We start from the raw sequence: 19971 nt of genomic DNA, 5'->3' as shown, positions 1-19971 counted from the left end.
TGCCCTTTGGGAGAGGTCCCTGATGATCCTGCTGATGATGGTAATCAAAGTGTATCTCTGCCCTTAAAGGAGTCATAAAAGTGTAGCGAGTCTGTCACTCTCCCCACCGTTGTGGAGGCCTTTATGATCCTCTTGAATGGTAGGGTAAACTGCAAACACTCAATACAACACCATCTTTTATGCAGTGCACATCACTCAGGGAGGGAGACGTGTATGCACCTGTGCTGAAACCATGGCCATACTCTGCTACTTTAGTCTGACCTCTGTAAAAGCAAATTAATCACATTCGTACAGTCCATCCAAGGGAGTTGCTTTTTCGCTGTTTGTTTTAATGATGGAAATGTATTTGGCTGTAAGTCTCAAATATCACTGGTAGGATGAAATTGTAAACCTTTTGTGACTCTTATTACATGTGCTTTATTGACTCCATGGCATTCTAAATTATTTGAATAATTTGCTTAATGTATTTGCCCATGCAGATTAAAGGCAAAGTTTGTGTCTTGAGTCCCCAAAATGAAAATCCTAATTTGGAACTGAAATTATACGAAAAGACAACAGCAACTAAACAATCTACCCCACTGCCTGTACCTGGTAACCAAAGTGGATCTCTAAACTCCGGAAGTTGGATAGCATCCTCATTCAGGTATTTGTATTTTCATATTCTGCCATTCTTTTGCTTACAAACACAAAAGTGCTATGGGTAAAGCATTTAAATATATTAAAGAAATAACATTCTTTATTACGTAAAAAATAAATAGTTGGATTTATTTAGATACTTCCTCCCACAGCTTCCTTGCTTTTTTAATATAGGCACCAGACTGAATGCTTAAATTCTTCACACAGCTGTGATTGCCAGTGCCTCCAAGTGGCTCCATAGTATACCATAAGGCTCCAGCCATACCCATGTATCACTTCTGGATGCAATGCCACGGGCTTGTATAAGGTGCCACTATGCTCACTGGCATCAGTTTACTTTTTTGATCCCTTTCAGACTCACACTCTGAGCTCCCTCTAAAATGCAGACTCTACCAAATACTTTTTTTCCTTAACAAAGTGAGCAGAGTGCCAGCTGCACCTAATGGGTTGATATACTAATGCTTTTGAGACCCTGTCACTCAGGTACAACCTGCTGAACTGGAGGACTTGGGTGACACGCTTACACAAGCCATTCAGGATGGCTGGTATGCCGCCATATTCACAATTTGGTGTGCGTTAGATACTACCCATTTTCTTGGTCTGGAAATTGGCACCCATACCCTTCGATGGCGCTCGCCTCTATTGCGAGAAGGCAGATACATCCCTCAGGTGCTTAATCGACAGCAAGGTCGCAGCACACTCTTTGAACCGTCTGTTCCAACGTGTCCGCCTCACCAGCAGTTTGACCCCCTCCGGGGCTATGGTAGGGACTTTCTGTACTGCGACCACTCACCCATACAGTCAGCCCAGCAGACCCTACAGCCATTTTGTGAATGATGCCACTGTTAGAAATGGGATCCCTGGCTGGCCAGGGCTTTCCCCAAAGTCAGTCAGAGACCACCACCCCTAAGTCAGGGCAAGGGAGTTACACGCCAAGATAACCCCTGCTCACCCTCTAGGTAACGTGGCGCGAGCAGCAAGGCTAAACTTGGAGGCGATGTGAGTTAAGTATTTGCGCACGCACCCCAGCAACAACACCCAAGGCCCACCACAAAGGAAACTCCACACAAGGTTATGTATAAAAATAGCCTCTGTATTACACCAAAACACATTAGATAAAACACACACTTTACAATGTGCCAACAGGCACGGGCAGAATTTACAGGGGATATGTACAAGACAGGGCCACCTGGACCACTGTCAGGGATCAGCACTTTTAGAACTTAGAATACAATACTTGTAGGCCTAGAACTTAGAACATAATACTTGTAGGCCTAGAACTTAATACTTGTAGGCCTAGAACTTAGAACATAGGGCCTATCGGACAGTACCTTCCGTCCTGGTTGCGCGGGATAATGCGAGTGATCTCCTTAGTAGGCTTGAGCGGGCGGCCGGCTAGCTACAAGAGTCTGTCTGGGGCGACCAATGTGTGCGGCTCGGAGGAGGAGGGGGGCAGGATGCGGGCGGCCCAGCGAAGCGGCGCGGCTCAGGGGAGAGCGGCGCGGCTCGAGGCTTGGACGGGCGGCCGGGCACGAGCTGCCGAGGAGAGTGAGCGAGGCACACTTCAGCGAGGCCCCAGTGGCCCGGGGAGATCAGACAAGTCCCAGCAATTTGTCAGGGAAGGCACAATAGAGTCCACTGGTCCTGGGACTCTGGTCAGGGGGCGAGCTCAGTATCAAGCCCTTGGAATATCACTTAGAACATAATATAGAAAATCACTGTAGCACAAAATAGCACACCACCAGTAACTACTGGTAATCAGGTAAGTACCACCTACGCAATCCTAACCACCTTAGGAACAAGTCACGCAGGGAACCAGACCTCACTAGCACCACCTGTACTAGCAAGAACAACCACCTAAGTATCACAATACAAGTAGGGGCATATGCACATTACACATGATGCATCACAACACATTCAGAGTTGCAGGGAAGGAAAACACATGATGCAGAACCTACATTCAGCGGTGTAAGAAACAAGCCACATGATGCATCTACAACACATTCAGAGGTGCAGCACAGAAGAACACATGATGCATAAACACACATTCAGAGGTGTAGCAAAGAACACTTTGCAGAAATCACATTAACACAGGACTTACATCGAAGGTCCAGGTTGCGCCACTGCGCCAAAACCTAAACGTGCAAAAAACACAGTTGATGGACAGAATGTAGAACAATGTCATACATTCACCCCAGTACAAGGATCTGGGCCTAAATCCATCGTTTTTTTGCACTCCACACCACCCTGGGTTAGACACTGGCTATATGCAAATCAGCTCTGACCCTGTGCCTCATGGAAACAGTCCAGTCCGAACTACTAAGCCATGTCTTTCCCAGACCGGAATCAAGCATCCAAGGACCGGTTTCTGGCTATCAGCCTTCATCAGCCTGTATAGCTTGACTCCAGTGGTGTGGAGCCTGGGACTCACGTCTGAGCATACCCAGCCCACTCGGGGTGAAAATTGCAAAAAAAACTGTTGGACAGAATGTAGAACAATGTCATACATTCACCCCAGTACAAGGATCTGGGCCTAAATCCATCGTTTTTTTGCACTCCACACCACCCTGGGTTAGGCACTGGCTATATGCAAATCAGCTCTGACCCTGTGCCTCATGGGAACAGTCCAGTCCGAACTACCAAGCCATGTCTTTACCAGACCGGAATCAAGCATCCAAGGACCGGTTTCTGGCTATCAGCCTTCATCAGCCTGGATAGCTTGACTCCAGTGGTGTGGAGAGCCTGGGACTCACGTCTGAGCATACCCAGCCCACTCGGGGTGAAAATTGCAAAAAAAACAGTTGATGGACAGAATGTAGAACAATGTCATACATTCACCCCAGTACAAGGATCTGGGCCTAAATCCATCGTTTTTTTGCACTCCACACCACCCTGGGTTAGACACTGGCTATATGCAAATCAGCTCTGACCCTGTGCCTCATGGGAACAGTCCAGTCCGAACTACCAAGCCATGTCTTTACCAGACCGGAATCAAGCATCCAAGGACCGGTTTCTGGCTATCAGCCTTCATCAGCCTGGATAGCTTGACTCCAGTGGTGTGGAGAGCCTGGGACTCACGTCTGAGCATACCCAGCCCACTCGGGGTGAAAATTGCAAAAAACACAGTTGATGGACAGAATGTAGAACAATGTCATACATTCACCCCAGTACAAGGATCTGGGCCTAAATCCATCGTTTTTTTGCACTCCACACCACCCTGGGTTAGACTCTGGCTATATGCAAATCAACTCTGACCCTGTGCCTCATGGGAACAGTCCAGTCCGAACTACCAAGCCATGTCTTTCCCAGACCGGAATCAAGCATCCAAGGACCGTTTTCTGGCTATCAGCCTTCATCAGCCTGGATAGCTTGACTCCAGTGGTGTGGAGAGCCTGGGACTCACGTCTGAGCATACCCAGCCCACTCGGGGTGAAAATTGCAAAAAACACAGTTGATGGACAGAATGTTGAACAATGTCATACATTCACCCCAGTACAAGGATCTGGGCCTAAATCCATCGTTTTTTTGCACTCCACAAAGTGGGAAAAAGAACACAGGAAAAAAACATACACAAGATATTTTAGTTGAAATATCCAGCACGGTGGTACAGTGACCTAGAAAAAGGTGATAGCGGCACTCTCTAGACATAATATGTCATCCTATTTCAGTGTAGTGCCCTGTAAAAGAAAAAAGACAAATACAAGACATACATACACATAACGTAAAACACACGCTCTATTTTGATTGTCACTAAATGGTGTTGTAGTCTACGATTCATTAATGGAGGTGGAAAGTTAGTCAAATTATGCATACTTGCTGCCATTCAGTTGATTGACATCATGAGCCTTCAAACGGTGGGATTTGTGCTCAATAGCAACCTATAGCACGTGGAGTAAAACAATATGCAGTCATAGCTTTGCCATTCTGGAGTACTCACTTGAAAAGCCTGTAATCTGGTTATCTCATCTCGGCTGTGCCGTACTTACAAAAGCAGGAGGTTTCCAGTGCCTTACTATCCCAACCGCGGCTCCGTGGATTGTGTGTGGAGTGCGGCTGGCCAAGGTTAAATACCCCAACTAATTGGTAACAATACGGAGTGAACCGGAAATGTCCCCATGCCTTATATGGTGTGTCCAGCTGAAAAAGACTGACACGATTGCTCCGTAGGGAGACAGTGTCTTGTTACCCATGCGTGACTGGTCGTTGTCCACTGTCTGGACATGGTTTGGATCCAAGCCTGCGCTTTGGTCTAGTGTTCTCACTCCAATGCGGAGTAAAGATGGGTCTACAAAGCGCATGCCCGAGGAGCAGTGGCCCGCGCATGTGCGTTGTATTCACGGCTCAGAAGTGTTGACAGTGACCTCGTCGCTGCAGCTGTGAGGACCAGCCAAGGAAGACCAGGAGCTGTGCACAAGATGTCTCACATTGGAAGTCAATAACCAGTGGTGCGGGGTCCGGCGGGAGTACCAACAAGCCTTGGCAGCTGCAACTAGCATGAAAAACGAAGAGGGAGCAATGTTTGGACCAGCAAGGTCCAATGGACTCACCACTAGCAGGTCCCAAGCATGCAGGGGAGCCCACTGGAGCAGAGGACCCACAGGCTGAAGAGACAGGCGTAGCAAGTGGGCCTTGAGCAGCTCACCAAGAAGGAAGGCCCACGGTGCAGAGGATACGTGAGGACGCTTAACTTGTCAGGAAGAGATGCTGGAGCTTCTTGTGGCCTGAAGATCTCTGGAGTGCAGAGCCAACAAGCCTTGGCAATGGCAAGTTGATGTGGTGCACAGCGGTTCCGACGAGGGATACTGGCATCAAACTTGTTGAGAGTACAGGTCAGGCCTCAAGGGAGTTGCAGAGCCACCACCTGTGTTGCTGAGCCTTTTAGATGCAGGAGAGTGACTCCTTCACTCCAAGAGAGATTACGTTGGGTGTCCTTGATGCCCACAAGTCTTGTGAAGATCCTGGATGAAGCACAGGCATAGATGTAGAATAGGACTTGCAGAACAGCAAGACCAGGAGCAGCAGCAGTCTTCCTTGATGCAGTCTCAGTTCCAGACGAAGTCCAAGTGCTCAGACGGTCAAAGAGTGACTTGGTTTCAGGCTTGAGCCTTAACTCACAATGAATCACACACGGGTAAGCCCTTGAGTACCCTAGGGAAAGGGTTGGAACGACTTAGGGGTCCCTCCCAGAGGAGGAGCTGGACAGAGGGGAGGATACTCACATGTGCTATGTCCAGTTTAAGTTGCCCCCTCCACTGAGCACCTGACAGTTGGGATGTCTTAACGTGGGCACAAGTGGGCTGTGGGGAGGAAATGGGGCCAGTTAGCTATGGCTAGATGCTTTCCATTTTATCAAGGCAAATACCTCTAGCTTAATGGAGGATGCCCTAATATTGCTCTTTTAAAAAAAGCTTTTATTTAAAAGAAAGTCCCCATGTCAGGAATCACTAAGAGGTCATGTAGAATATTAACATGCTAAACAGGGATGCCTTCTAGATGAATCGACCTATCTACATTCTAATGGACACTTCTAACCACATACTCCTCATCTTAGAATATTCCCAAGTTGCCAGACTGGATCCAGAGAATTTTTGTAGCAGTTCTCCCGCGCTCCTCCTAGTGGCATTGTGTGGCTCCATTTTAGTTCCATACTGCTCCGAAGTGACGGAGCAGAGATGCATTTAAGCACCACTCCTGCATACTAAAGTCATTTCTTTTCTTTCCATGTCTATGGATCCAGAGCTCAGCTCCCAAACTTGTCAGTTTTTTGACGGCTTCCAATTTTTTTCTAGTGTGTTAGGGACTGATGTATCTTCTGAAAATGACAGGATTGAAGCTGTGCTGTGACTGCATGAAGCAGATATTCGTCATGAAACCGTAGGAGCTGTGTCTTTAGTGCCTGGGCTCAGAAAACAACTCTAAGTCATGTTGCACCCTCCTGCACATAAAGGTGATTAGATATGGGAAGGCAAAGTTGCATGTCGCCAAATACAAGCCTGTCTCAGCCTTCACATCTCGCTCCAAGTCACAGGTCCAGTCTCTCTCCTGTTCCCAGGGTGGCACATATATCTGAAAGAGACACGTTAGTGATAGATTCCTTACCTTAGAATATCCCCAGGCATCAGACTGGATCCAGAAATTTTTGCATAGCAATACCCCTGCGCGTCCGTAGGCGTCGTCCGCGGCTCCGCGTCCGTCGTCGGCGTCGTTAGCGCCGGAATGACGTCGTCGGAGTACTTAGACGCCGCCCATGCGCGCAGACGTCAGTTCTTCTTTTTTCCGCGCCAGCTAGCGCAGATCCGGAGAAGCTCTACCCCTAGTCATTTTTTGACTAAACTTTTTGATCTTTTCGATCATTTCTTTCTTTGAGTCTTCGACTCTATCGGTGCCGGTAGGGATTCCCGGGTTCAAGCCCTGTTCGAAGTGCGACCGACTGATGTCGGTCACGGACCCCCATCGCCGGTGCCTGAAGTGCTTAGGCCTCGACCACGACGACCGTACCTGCTCCGACTGCCGGGCCCTGACGTCGAAGGCTAGGTGGGAGCGGTCCCGCAAGCGATTCGAGCTCCGGCAGTCGGACCCGCGCCATTCCAGGTCCCGGTCCCACGGGAGGTCGAGGGACCGGTCGCGGGGTCGGAGTCCCCGCAGCTCCGGGAGTGGACATCGGTCGTCGGGATCCAAGTCCTCAGGTAAGAGGCATGAGCGGTCGGAGAGGCATCATCGCTCCTCAGACCCAACCCGACGCTCGCACGATGCGGCCGGGGGTTCAGGCGACACCGCCCATGCAGCTCCGAGGGAGTCGCAAGCGTCGCCGCCTGCCCCACACCTTCGGGTCCCTGGGCACGGCGTGACGCCGGAGGAGGTAGAGCGGTACCTCATGGCCATGAGGTCCCTCCCTCCTCAGCCGGGTCCCGCGGCGCCTTCGGGCCCAGCGGTCCCGGCTGGAGGCCCTAGCGGTTCGGGCGCTTCGGCCCCGACGCCGCCGGGTGCTTCGGCCCCGGCGCCGCCAGCGACTTCCGTCCCGGCGCCGCAGGACCTCACCGGATCCGCTTCCGTATCCAGGTCGTCGCCGGTTGACCTCACGACCTCACCGGCGCCGGCCCCGAGGGTGTCTTCCCCCGGCGCCCATTAAGGACGCCGTCCCCAATCTTCCCTTCGGTCCGACTCTGGCGCCGCTGGGCGCCGCTTCCGACGGCTTTTGGAGGTTTTTATTTCCATGAGGAGGTCCAGTCTGTTGACCCTGAGTTACAGGAGACTGGTGCCGGAGGCAATTGGGAGGGGTCTGAGGACCCTCTGGCACAGGAGTGCCAGTCTCAAGAGGACTGGACATATGAGCTTGGGGAGGCCAGTGGTATTGACACCTCGCCAGACACTAGATTTGTCTCCCCTCATACCGTGGCTACGGAGGAGGGGGCTGCTTACAGCGTAGTGTTGACAAGGGCAGCCAAGGCCTTAGGCCTTGAGCTCCCCGTCGCGGCCGTGAGGACTAACCTCCTCACTGAGGTTCTTAAACCGCAGGCAAGCTCCAGTGAGCCTCTGCTGCCGTTTAATGGAGCCTTATGTGACGTTCTTGTGGGCACTTGGTCCAAGCCCGCCACAGGTCCGCCTGTGGATAGGAACGTGGCCAGACCCTACCGCCCTGCTCCGGGCGACCCTTGCTTTTTGTCCTCCCATCCCACCCCCGAGAGCCTGGTTATCCAGGCCTCCACTTCCCAGACCGCATTCCCGACGGCCCCGCCCGATCGGGAATCCAAGAGATATGAACAGTTCGGAAAGAAGGTGTTCTCGTCCCTGAGTTTGGGACTGCGGTCTGTCAATACCACGTGTCTCTTGGGCCGCTACACCCACACCCTGTGGGACACGGTCGCAGACGTGCTGCCACAATGCCCGGAGGAGGTCCGGGCTAAACTCGCCCAAGCCCTTGTGGAAGGTCGAGATGCGGCGCGATACTCTATCCAGTGTGGGCTGGATACCACGGACTCACTGGGCAGGGCGATGGCAACGACGGTGGCGGTTAGGCGCCACGCCTGGTTGAGGTCCGCCAATTTTTTGGCCGATGTCCAGGCCACTCTTCTGGACATGCCGTTCGATGGCCGTTGCCTTTTTGGCGACAAGGTAGACCATTCGCTGGAGCGCTTTAAGGACTCCAGGGCTACGGCCAAGTCCTTAGGCCTTTCGGCCACGCGCCAGCAATCGGGTGCCTTTCGCTCCTTTCGTGGCCACGGAAGGGGCGTCCCCACACGTGCTGCCAGCCACGCACCGCAGAATGTCCATCAGCGCGGTGGCGGCCGTGGAAACCGCCGTGGCGGCGGTCGGGGTCAACGGCGAGGCCAGTCCACACCTCCCTCCACAGCACCTGCCTCTAAACCTTCCGAGTTTTCAGGCCCATGTGACGCCTGTGGGAGGCAGGGTTCGCCATCACCACTCCCACTGGCGCACTGTCACGTCGGACAGGTGAGTGCTGCAAATCGTCCGATGGGGCTACTCCCTCCCCTTCAAGGCGACCCCTCCAGCCAAGCCACCGCAATTCCACCGCGTGTCGGGGGATCACTTGCAACTTCTGCAAGAGGAAGTCGCGGCCCTCTTGGCCAAGGGGGCCATCGAGCGCGTTCCTGGGCCAGAAGTAGGGTGTGGATGTTACTCCCACTACTTTGTGGTGCCCAAGAAAGGCAAGGGGGCCTGCGCCCTATCTTGGACCTACGCAACGTCAACGGCTTCCTCCGACAAGAGAAGTTCCAGATGCTGACTTTGGCTCAGGTCTTAGCTGCCCTGGACCCCGGAGACTGGATGGTAGCGTTGGACTTGCAGGACGCTTACTTTCACATCCTGTCCTTCCGGCCCACCGGCGTTACCTGCGGTTCACGGTAGGCCACGAGCACTTTCAATTTACCGTGCTCCCCTTCGGCCTTACCGGCCTTCCACGGGTGTTCACGAAGGTGATGGCGGTGGTCGCAGCTCATCTGCACAGGTTAGGGGTGTCAGTCTTCCCCTACCTCGATGACTGGTTGTTGAAGGCGGGCTCGCCCCAGACAGTCGTCAGCCACCTCCAGACTACGGCCGTCCTCCTGCACTTGCTGGGGTTCTCCATCAATGTGCCGAAGTCGCACCTGTGTCCCTCTCAGAAGCTCCTCTTCATCGGAGCGGTTCTGGACTCGGCGCAGTTTCAGGTTTACCCCCCCGAACAGCGGGTTCGGGATATTCAGGCTCTGATTCCAATCTTCCAGCCTTTATCCCGAGTCTCGGTCAGGTTGATGCTGCGGCTGCTGGGACTGATGGCGTCCTGCATCCTTCTGGTGCGTCACGCCAGGTGGCGGATGCGGGCTCTACAGTGGGACCTGAAGTTTCAGTGGGCCCAGCATCAGGGCAACTTGTCCGACCATGTCTTGATCTCGGAGGGCACTGCAAGACAGTTGCAGTGGTGGCTCCCGGACCGCGATTGGGTCAGTGGCAGATCCTTCTCCCTACCCCACCCGGAGCACGTAGTTGTGATGGACGCGTCCCTCCAGGGCTGGGGTGGCCACATGGGAGAGGCGGAGATCTGAGGACTCTGGTCTCCGGCGGAGGCCCGGCTCCACATCAACCTGTTGGAGTTACGGGTGATTCGTCTAGCACTGAAGGCATTCCTCCCCTCTGTCCGGGGGAGTGTAGTGCAGGTGTTCACGGACAACACCACCGCCATGTGGTACTGCAACAAACAGGGCGGGGTGGGGTCGTGGACCCTATGCCAGGAGGCTCTGCGCCTCTGGCAGTGGCTGGAACGTCAGGGCGTGACCCTGGTGGTTCAACACCTGGCAGGTTCTCTGAATGCCAGGGCGGACGAACTCAGCTGTCGGTGCATGATGGATCACGAATGGCGTCTGAGCTCGGACGTGGCGCAAGGCCTCTTTCAGCAGTGGGGAGAGCCTTGGTTAGATCTATTCGCCACCGAAGAGAACGCGCAATGTCATCAGTTCTGCGCGTTGGAATTTCCAAGGCGGCGCTCGCTCGGAGACGCTTTTCGTCGCGAGTGGAGTTGCGGTCTATTGTACGCCTTTCCGCCTATACCACTTCTGCCCAGAGTGCTGAAGAAGATCAGGCGCGACCGGGCCCAGGTTATCCTTGTGGCTCCGGACTGGGCATGAAGATACTGGTATCCCGAGCTACTCAGCATGTCAGTCGATCCCCCGATTCGCCTGCCTCTTCGGGAGGACCTTCTGTCGCAGCAGCAGGGGACGGTCCTCCACCCGAACCTGTCCAGTCTCCACCTACAAGCTTGGAGATTGAGCGGCGACAGTTGAGGCCATTTGACTTGCCTCCCGAAGTCTGTAATGTCATTCTGGCAGCCAGGCGTCCCTCCACAAAGTCGGTATACACCTGCAGGTGGAACAGATTTGTGGCATTGTGCACAGCAAAGGCTGTGGACCCACTCTCTGCCCCCCTTTCTGAGGTTCTCCTCTTTCTTCTGTCTCTTGCCCAGCAGGGCTCTGCTCTGGGCACTGTCAAGGGCTACCTTTCTGCCCTTTCTGCCTTCTTGAGGCTGCCTGATCAGCCTTCTCTGTTCAAGTCCCCTATTGTAAATAGATTTCTTAAGGGCATCACACACATGTTCCCTCCTGTTCCCTTCGTGATGCCCCAGTGGGACTTGAACCTTGTTCTTACTTTCCTGATGTGCGCTCCCTTTGAGCCACTTCACAACTGTCCTCTTCGCCTTCTGACTCTGTAGACTGCTTTCCTGGTTGCCATCACCTCTGCCAGGAGAGTGAGTGAGCTCCAGGCCCTCTCTTGTACTCCACCTTTCCTTTCTGTCCATCCGGACAAGGTTGTGTTGCGTACCAAGCCCTCTTTCCTGCCCAAGGTTGTCTCAGCCTTCCACATCGGGCAGTCCATCACCTTGCCAACCTTCTTTCTGCCTCCGCATCCCTCTAAAGAGGAAGAGCGGCTCCACCGTCTGGACTTAAAACGTGCGCTCTCATTTTACTTGGATCGCACACGCCAGTTCCGGGTGGATGACCAACTCTTTGTTGGTTACGTGGGCGCTAAGAAGGGGAAGGCGGTACACAAGCGGACCATCTCCCGGTGGATCATCTTGTGTATCCAGGCATGTTACTCCATGGCTAAGAAGGAGCCCCCTGTTGGATTGAGGGCTCATTCCACTCGGGCCACGGCGACTACAACTGCCCTGGCCGGGGAGTGCCCTTGCAGGACATTTGCCAGGCAGCTACGTGGGCCTCGTTGCACACGTTGGCACGACACTACTGCCTGGACAGTCAAGTCCTGAGGGATGGCTTCTTTGGCCGTTCCGTCCTCCAGGGCTTTCTGGTGTGATTATTGGTTCGCAGACCCAACACCGGGGTTGGTATTGCTGGGGTATCTATTCTTAGGTAAGGAATCTATCACTAACGTGTCTCTTTCAGATGCACAAGTTACTACTTGTGTAACGATATATCTGTAAGAGACATTAGTTAGTGATAGATTCCTTACCGACCCACCAATCCTCCCCTTTCTGCGAACCGATATCTAGGGTTAAGGTCATCCCCTTGCAGGGCCCTAGTTTCTTGGCACCAGTGTTGGTTCTATCATGGCTCTGCGTATCTGGCGCGGAAAAGCTGTGTATCAGAACTGACGTCAGCGTGCATGGGCGGCGTCTAAGTACTCCGACGACGTCATTCCGGCGCTAACGACGCCGACGACGGACGCGGAGCCATGGACGACGTCTACCGACGCGCAGGGGTATTGCTACGCAAAAATTTCCGGATCCAGTCTGACGCCTGGGGATATTCTAAGGTAAGTAATCTATCACTAACTAATGTCTCTTACAGATATATCGTTACACAAGTAGTAACTTGTGCGACCATTCCACTTCCCACTCAAAGTTTCTTAGTAAGTTGGAGTACACCCAAACATTTTAATGATGATGGTGAGGTGGGTGGCTTGCTCCCCTAGCATCAAACAAATTATGCCTTATACTTTTTATGTACAGAAACACCAGTGGGCTTACTACCTCTTCTTAAACAGAGCTTGACTTGCCACATGTGCCAGTAACTGAAGAGTCTTTCACTTGCCGCGGTGGTTCAGAGGCCAGCTAAAGTATTAGAATTACTGCTGCCCTCCACTCAGACTAAAACAAATGTTTTAACTGAAGCTCTGCAGCCTAGACCAGCAACATCTGATCATTATGTCTTTTACTTAATGCCCTCACAGATACTCTGATGAATACCTAGTTGAAACCATATTCTAGCACACCTGTAAACAGGGATTGACATCTTTGGCATATGTATGTCTTCTTTGCCAGCTGGCAATGATCTGTAAACTCAGTCTGTCTGTTGTTCTGATACACAGGTGCCCTTTGGGACGTGAAGAGTGCGATCTTGATCACAGTTCCAAGTCCTCTTTTCCCCAGATGATTCATGATGAGCATGACTTGGCCAAGTACTTACTCAGGTCTGAATGCCATAGATTTCCCTTGCAGGGCAGTTGGTACCAGTGTTGTCCTTTGTAGACATGCCTTGGTCTAATGGGTTCCCCAGTGATGTATAGGCTTTGCTAATTTACATGCTTTTTGATGGATCTCGTATCTTTGGAGAGAAGGTGGACTCTGCTTTGTAATGCTTTAAAGATAGACGTGCGTTTTCCTTGGCTCCACCTCCTATTCTACAATGGACCACATATTGATTTAGTTTGCCCTCAGCAACGCATGCCCAAACCTGTGGGTGGCATAATCCAGCACTCTCCTGGGTTGACAATTCATTACGTCTTGCAAATTGTATGTCCTGCTTTTTCTCTCCTCCTCACCCACCATTCCTCCCACACCAAAACTAGTTTCGGACAAGCACATGTCCATGTTGCAACAGGAGGTGCTTCGGTTGCTATCTAAAGGTGCTATAGAAAGGGTACAGAACACTGAGAAAGGTGAGGGTTGTTATTCTTGGTATTTCCTAGTCCCAACAAAGGATGAAGCCTCAACCGGTCTTGAACCGGTCTCTCTTAAAAACATTTCTGAAGAACAAATTCAAAATGCTCATGCTGGCCCAGATTCTGTATCTTGGAAAATTGATGGTATCTTTGAACTTGCAAGATGTGTATTTTCCTTTATCTGTCCTGCAATCTCACAGGTGTTACTTGGGGTTCATGGTGGGCCAGAAGTATTTTCCATTTGCCATATTCAATTTCGGCCACACCAGCGCCCGTGCTCACTTTCAGTTACACCAGTTCTCCATGGCTTTTCACAAAAGTGATAGTGGTGGTTGCTGCCCATCTTTGGTGGCCAGGTGGCCCTGTATTTCTGTACCTCGATGACCGGCTTTTGAAGGCAGAATTGCCACAGTGAGTCATGGACCACCTGACAACAATGGCGTTTGAGTTTTCCCATAAATGAGTTCCACCTGATTTCCTCAGAGGCTTCCATTCATTGAGACATTTAGGGATATTATGGAGCTCAGGGCTTTACATCTGCAGCAATGAGTCCAGCTATCAGCATCCAGGTCTCAGTCATAGCTGACTGACTGCAGTTTGTCCTCTGCCATGCCTCTCTTATTTTTCCTGCTGGAGCTAACAGTGGTGCTTGCACATCACTTTTGGGCTGGTGAGGGTCACCTGTAGGAGGGTAGAGATTATCAGACTCTGGACTTCTGCAGAGGGCCGGCTCCAAAGCAGTCTACTGGAGCTGTAGGTCATCCTCTGGCTCTGAATGCCTTCTGGCCATCAATCAAGGTAAGGCTGGTCCAGGTTCTCCCATACACTACTGCCATGTGGTACCACAACAGACAGTGTGGCATTTGGTCTTTGGTCTGGTGTTTGGCAGCTTTGCATCTCTGGAGGTGGTTGGAGCTTCAGGACTTCTTGCTAGTCACCACCCATCTGGCAGGGTCCCTGAATGCCAGAGCGGATGAACTGAGCAGGTGTCATCTGGCAGATCACAAGGTTCTCCCAAACACTACTGCCATGTGGTACCACAACAGACAGTATGGCTTTAGGTCTTTGTTTAGGTGCTTGGCAGCTTTTCATCTTTGAAGGTGGTTGGAGCTTCAGGACTTCTTTCTAGTCACCAGCCACCTGGCAGGGTCCCTGAATGCCAGAGCGGATGAACTGAGCAGGTGTCATCTGGCAGATCACAAGTGGCTCAGGGCTCTTCCTGGTTAAATTTCTTTTGCTGAGAACACTCAAAAGGAGGCGCATTCTAGTTGGGCTGGAAGAAAGGGCTCAGGACTCCTTCCGGCCACATTCTTTTAGGTTTGAATTCTAAAGAAGACTAAGAGCAATCGGAGCTTAGTCATCCTGGAGCCACTTGATTAGTCCAGGAGAGTGTGCTACCTGAAACTCCTGAGGAAGAGCATCTGTGCTCTAATCAGGCTACCACTTTGGGAGGACCTCCTGTCTCAGCAACAGGGCAGGTTCCTTCACCAAAATCCCAGCAATTTTCTCCTCCACGCATGAGAATTGATTGATGGCAAATAACTGCTTTTGAATTATCCCCTGAGGGGTTGGATGTCGTCCTTGCCGCCACTCAATGATGTTTGCACAGACCCCTTACAGGCAAAGCTGTTGTTCGTCCTTTTGTTTGTTTTGTCTCCAGCCATCAAGGCTTTGCAGTGGACAATGTAAAATGTCTATTTGTCTTCCCTTTTGGTCTTTCTACATTTGCTAGACCAACAGTCCATTTTCAAATCACCTGATGTGATGAGATTTATAAAGGTATTTAAACACATGCCCTCCCAAGGCATTTGTGATGATGCGGTGAGACTTTCCTTATGTGTACGCCCTTTGTGCCTATGTATAGCTACTTGCTCCATCCCCTACCTTGATCCTTGTCTTTCTCTTTGCAATCACATCAGCTTATCATGTGAGTGAAATGCAAGCACTATCTGCACAACTGCTCTACACCACGTTTGTTCCAGACAAATTGGTGCTGAGGACTCATTTGGTCCTTCTACCAAAAGTCGTAACTCCCTTCCATGTTGGGCAATACATCACTCTACCAGTGTTCTCTTCTCCCCCTCACCACTCGAAAGAGAAGGAGAGGCTCTATCGGTTGGACCCCAAAAGAGCTTTAAACTTATTCAGAGATCCTATAAAGGATCATCAAGTGGACAACCAACTTTCTGTGGAGTGCTGTGAAGTGGTGGAATGGAAGGCTGTTCAGAATAGGGCACTGTTGAGTTGGATAGTCCTCTACGTTAAGATCTGCTACGCCCACAATTTACCTGGCATAGAACCCATAGCCTGAAGCTCCTGGGCTGTGTTCCCTCCAAATGGAATTATGGCTCAATGCAGCCATCGCAATGTGTGTGTGGAGGGGTTCACTGGTCTATTTGGATTGAACATGGCATTTGTCATATCAACTGTCTCCAATGGTTCTATAAACACATTTGCCGACCTGTGACAAGAATTTGACATCCCTCACTCCAAGCTCCGTAAATCTACCCAACTGTGACATGCTCTGTTCCACATCCTGGGGCGAACGCATATTGACCTACCCAACTCCCCCATTACTCAATACATCCATACCTGGAAAAACTTTAGAGGGATTATACGCTACAGGGATTGATCTTTGTTTCTCCTTGGCGACATCGAGAGCATAACACACCTTGTGGGATACATGTCTTAACATGCATTTCCTGGAGTTTGACTGGCAAACCTTCCTGGCTGATAATAATAAGGGGCTGCAAGAGGCGTGACTCAAGGTATTTTAAAGTCCTCCACCTTTGGCTTTGGTCTCTAGCGAAATTGTGCAGTACCAACCTCAGTACACATTATTGCTGTTGGAGATATGGTGAAAGGTATTGCAACATAGTCCACTTATTCTGGGAATGCACCAGGCTAAGGGAATTCTGAGCACATATATGGGACCACCTGAAAAGGGAGTTGTGGGTGACTAAGCCGTTAACCGCCCGATTTGTCGTCCTACACAATACTTCTGACCTTCCCTCCCTGATGCAACATTTGCATAGAGGGCTCTCAGGTGTGTTTGTTTGTTAAGCGCGACTACTCACCCGTAAGGGTCTCAAGGCACTTGAGTGGTTGGTGGGGGGGTCACAGGTTGCAGTCCATCAAGGAGGGGGTCTGTCGAAGAGCCAGGTTTTGAGGTTTCTTGCGGAGATGGGGACTGATGTCTCTCTGAGGTGGAGTGGAAGGTCGTTCCATGCTTTGGCTGCGCGGAAGGAGAAGGAGTGGCCTCCCGATCTGGTCTTTTTGGTGCAGGGGACCACAGCTTAGGAGAGCTGGGCTGATCGTAGGGTCCTTTGGGGTGCGTGGAATTTGAGTCGGCTGTTCAGGTATGCTGTTTCGGTGTTGTGGAGGGCCTTGTTAGTGTGGGTTAGCATCTTGAAGGTGACTCTAGCTTCGATGGGGAGTCAGTGGAGTGTGCGCAGGTGCTGGGAAATGTGGCAGTGTCTTGGCAGTTTGAGGACCAGTCTTGCGGCAGCGTTTTGGATCTGGCCAAATTGGCGATATTGCGCCATTGTAAAATGAACACGTCCCTTCTTTCCTGTCCTACCTGGAAAGCATCAATGACATGACACTGTTTGTGAGACTGATCTGCAAGTTAAATGAGAAGTTGCAGACCTTTGAAGAAGTCTGGGGCTTGTTCCTCAAGGGCTGACAGCACATAGAAATCCACTCACCCCAGCGGTACAATACATCCGTTGCCTTACCCCTAATACATGAGAGATCCCCTACTTTCAATCCTCACTTCCTTAGTGACTCCCTAGATACCAGCTCGCAATATTGTTCAGCCCTCTGGATAGGCGTCCCCCACTCCATGCGTCCCCTATAAAGGACTGAGGTGGAAAGGCCCACAACATGTCAAAGGTTCCTGGAGGACCACCAATGTGAACTTCGCGATTGGGGTCGGTTTGTCCTTAACCTTGTTTCCCACTGTGAGAGGACCGCTCCATTCCAATTAGATGTTTCCCTTCCACATTTATTTGATTTTCAATAATTTTCCATTTTTGTTGCCTGAAATGTTTACCTAGTTGCTTATTGATCTACTTCTCATCACTTTCGACCCCTCTGGGGTCTCCTTTTATGCTTCTTCAACAGAGGTTTGCATTGTGGTTGTTGTCAATGTGTTGCCTTGTATAGTGACCAGTACGTGAAATCTGTGTTGTATTTTTGAATCGGTCACAACAAAATTAATAAGGAATTAAAATACAAGATCTGCTACACACTGAAACAATGAAGCACACAATGATGTTGCTGAAATAGTCCTCCTTGATAGGTTTCCTTCAAAGATCTAGCAAAGTACATCTTACTATTGACAATATGCCCGCTGTCTGATAAACGCAATTCTGATGAGTTTTTGGGAAATATGTTTTGAATTATGTATATTTCTTTCAGCCCATCCAGCCCTCCAGCTCTAGATCTAAGAGCCATCATGGAACTTGAAGCGAGTATGCAAAAGCAAGGAACGACGCCCAAAACAAACGCTGGGTAAGTAAAAAATAAAAGCTTTACAAATATTTAATGTTGGTGGAGAACTCACTCTTAAATCTGAGCAACTTGAAGATGTTTTCCCTATAGTAGAATATTAATCTCGATATTGGTTGCTTTGGTCAGCTTAAGAGCTGTACTTGGTTAAAGTTTACTGGCTTGTTTAATAATTATATTCAAACAACTTAACTGAACATTTCTCAGAGATATTTAGGTTAGAACATTTCCAACACTTTCTTATATTTCTCTTACTCTAGTTTCTGTTACAATAGGGCTATGGCCACTTCTGAGAATGAAGCGACGATCATATCAATTTTAAGTCTTGAAAAAGTAGTCTGAACACCCAGATCTTTTTTTCTCCTGCCCAGCTACAATGAATTCATTAACTCCCCAGCTAAAATATTACCCCTCTCCGTGGTTTTAACAATTGTGAGTTTAAAAGGTCAGGCCTGATACTCTGCTTTACTTTAAACGTATATTTTTCAAAATGACTCCTCTGGCCCCTACGAACTGCTCGTTATACTGGGGTTTGCAGGGGACTAACGCTAGTTATACAAAGCACCACTTTTGCCCAGTTGGTGACACTTCTCTGCCGTTATCCCATGGCTGGCTCTGTATGTTTTATTCAGAGGCTGTTCAGGTACAAACGCAGATATTGTCCCTGGATGTTAAGTGCTGACTGCTCTTGGTAACTTTAATATATAGTTTATAAGGGAATCTCTTTGCCACTGCATAAAAATGTGGATGCCATTGTTCAAAAATGAATCGTACTAAACCTCTCCTACTGCCCTTACCAAGCAAATTATACACTGAATATTTTCTTCTCCAGTGGTATTTGGATAATAAATAAAAGCTTTGGCTTATTCAGGTCAACACATTGAGAGAAACACCACCTGCACTTGGACAAATGTAGTGTTTGAACAAATCTTCCTCTCCATCTTTGGGAAAGCAAAGGGGGAAGAAACGTGTCTCCTCTGGTGCAAGGTGGGAATGGTCTGACTCCAAGGGCTCAGGGAACTAATGAAAAAAACTGCCTATCGACTTTTGGAAAGCTGGGGAACTACTCACCAGCTCAGTCTTTGTACAGTATGTGGTTAATGGTAGGAAACGGCTCTAATCATTTTGCAAACTGGGGGAATTAAGGAAGTCTCCTTGTGTTTTTGGTCGCACATAAGCATATCAGGTATCCATTGACACAGTTAGATTTTCTAGGAGATACCCAAACGTGCATTAGCTGTATACACACCCTGCATCTCGTGCCGACAAATACGTCATCACACCATCTATCATCAAACACCCACACATGCTTCATTGGGCGCTCACCCACAAACATGATTGTGCAACACCCACGTACAGACAGGATACTAAAGCACACATAACCCACCATCAAACACATACAAACAAACCATCCGAGACACACAATCACACCATCTGACGCCTACACACATGGCATCAGATGTCATAACACACCATCTTACATTTACGTGAGATGCTCCTACACAGTGGCCAACAAACATTACATGCTTACTAGAAGACACCCAAAATCGTTTTCACAGGGTCATGTATCATACACTGCATATAAGAGGCACTGATATTAGCAAGACAGGACATCGAGACAGCAGAGGACAGCACTGGATCACAAGACACTGCTGCCGTTTCTGGATTCAGAAAAGGGGGTGGTGATGGACAGAGCATCTGAGTTAAACAGAACATTCATACCCAGTCAAAAGATCAGGGCTTGATCCATCACCGTTTTTTAGCTCACTGCACCATCCCAGCTCAGAACCTGGCTATATGCAAATTAGTCTGACCCTGGCCCAGTGCATCATGGGAACAGGGCAGACCAAACATGTTCTGTTTAACTCAGATGCTCTGTCCATCACCACCCCCTTTTCTGAATCGTTTTGGCCACTATAGGAGTGGCAGGGTATG

General features: G+C 50.1%; 1 protein-coding gene across 3 annotated transcripts in view; it reads left to right on the top strand.

Moving 5' to 3' along the window:
- Window positions 1–19971, top strand: part of IBTK (inhibitor of Bruton tyrosine kinase) — an 876521-nt gene that overhangs the window by 666215 nt on the left and 190335 nt on the right. For all 3 annotated transcript variants that reach the window (XM_078648126.1, XM_078648125.1, XM_078648127.1), the window contains 2 exons: window positions 480–643; window positions 17947–18039. In XM_078648126.1, coding sequence (XP_078504252.1) covers window positions 480–643; window positions 17947–18039 — 257 coding nt within the window. The remainder of the gene's footprint in view (window positions 1–479; window positions 644–17946; window positions 18040–19971) is intronic.

The sequence above is a fragment of the Lissotriton helveticus genome, chromosome 6 (genome assembly GCF_964261635.1).
Source record: "Lissotriton helveticus chromosome 6, aLisHel1.1, whole genome shotgun sequence".
NCBI classification, from domain to species: Eukaryota; Metazoa; Chordata; class Amphibia; order Caudata; family Salamandridae; genus Lissotriton; species Lissotriton helveticus.
Note: the sequence above shows the minus strand (reverse complement) of the source record. Positions and strands in the feature narration are given on the sequence as shown.